At 63.2% G+C, this 1,182-nt stretch overlaps 1 protein-coding gene across 1 annotated transcript in view; it reads left to right on the top strand.

Annotated features, from left to right (window-relative positions):
- The window catches only part of PCGF1 (polycomb group ring finger 1), a gene marked incomplete at both ends in the record, with an annotated part of 1,210 nt that extends 327 nt beyond the window's left edge, over nt 1-883 (top strand). Inside the window, 3 exons of the mRNA XM_010132616.1 lie at nt 16-179; nt 582-653; nt 775-883. Coding sequence (XP_010130918.1) covers nt 16-179; nt 582-653; nt 775-883 — 345 coding nt within the window. The remainder of the gene's footprint in view (nt 1-15; nt 180-581; nt 654-774) is intronic.
- Nucleotides 884-1,182: the final 299 nt, after the last annotated feature.

Genomic DNA, 1,182 nt, shown 5'->3' with positions numbered 1-1,182 from the left:
CTGGCACCCCCTCTCTCTGCCCACAGTCTGCAAGAGCTGCATTGTCAAGTACCTGCAGACCAGCAAGTACTGCCCCATGTGCAACACCAAGATCCACGAGACGCAGCCCCTGCTCAACCTCAAGCTGGACCGTGTCATGCAGGACATTGTCTACAAGCTGGTGCCCGGCTTGCAGGAGAGTGAGTGGCCGTGGGGTCGGGTGGGCAGGGCCGGGGGTCACCAGGATCCTCTGGGGTGACCTGCAAAGGGCCCAGGGAGGAACTTTTGGGGGCACCTCCCTGCTGGGGTTGAGGCCTTCAAGATGCTGCTGACCATGTCACAGGTCACAGGGAAAGGTGTGAGGGGGCATGGGGGCAGGGATGGGTACCCAGCCTGCAGCAGGGGGTTGGTGGGGACCCCTAGGGTGGGCACGGAGGAAGTGGATGGGGAATGAGGGTTTGGCAGTTGGCTGCTTTGCCAAGGTGAGGTCGTTGGATCAGGAACCTGGGACCCATTTCATGGAGTGGGAAGCCTTGACAGGCTGGGGGGATGGGTGGTGACAAAGAGGGGGTTCCTGAGCAGTGCCCACCTCTTGCCTGCAGGTGAAGAGAAGAGGATCCGAGAGTTCTACCAGTCCCGCGGCCTTGACCGGGTGACACAGCCCAGCAGCGAGGGTGGGCAGTGCAGAGGCAGCTGGCTGGACTGGGGTGGAGGGGTGTCTCTGAGAGCCAGCCAGGGAGGTGCCAGCAGGGCAGAGGCAGGGCTGACTCCTGCCCTCTCCCCATATCTCCCCAGACACAGTCGGGGGTGACCCCATGGGGCTTCCCTACAGCACTTTTGACCACTCCCGCGCCCACTATTTCCGCTACGACGAGCATGTCTCGCTCTGCCTGGAGAAGCAGAGGTAAGTGTCTGTGCCGGTGGCATGGCCGCGGGGCGCTGGTGGGTGCCAGCATGATGCCAGCGGAGCTGCTGTCCTGTGCTGTGGAGCATGAGGGTTTGTGGGTGGCACCGGGAGCTGGACCGTGCTCGGTATTGCAGTGTCCCGTGTCCCCACCACCACGGCCCTGGTAGACAGGGGACCTGGCTGAGCCCGGGAGTTGTCCCACCAACCCTCTGGAGCTGCCCGCTGGCTGCCAGTGGTGGTAGGTGCCAGAGTGGGTGCCCTGAACGGAGAATTGCTAAGTGACAGGTTGGGGAGCT

This window comes from Buceros rhinoceros, unplaced genomic scaffold, assembly GCF_000710305.1.
Source record: "Buceros rhinoceros silvestris isolate BGI_N320 unplaced genomic scaffold, ASM71030v1 scaffold31863, whole genome shotgun sequence".
Taxonomy (NCBI): domain Eukaryota; kingdom Metazoa; phylum Chordata; class Aves; order Bucerotiformes; family Bucerotidae; genus Buceros; species Buceros rhinoceros.
Note: the sequence above shows the minus strand (reverse complement) of the source record. Positions and strands in the feature narration are given on the sequence as shown.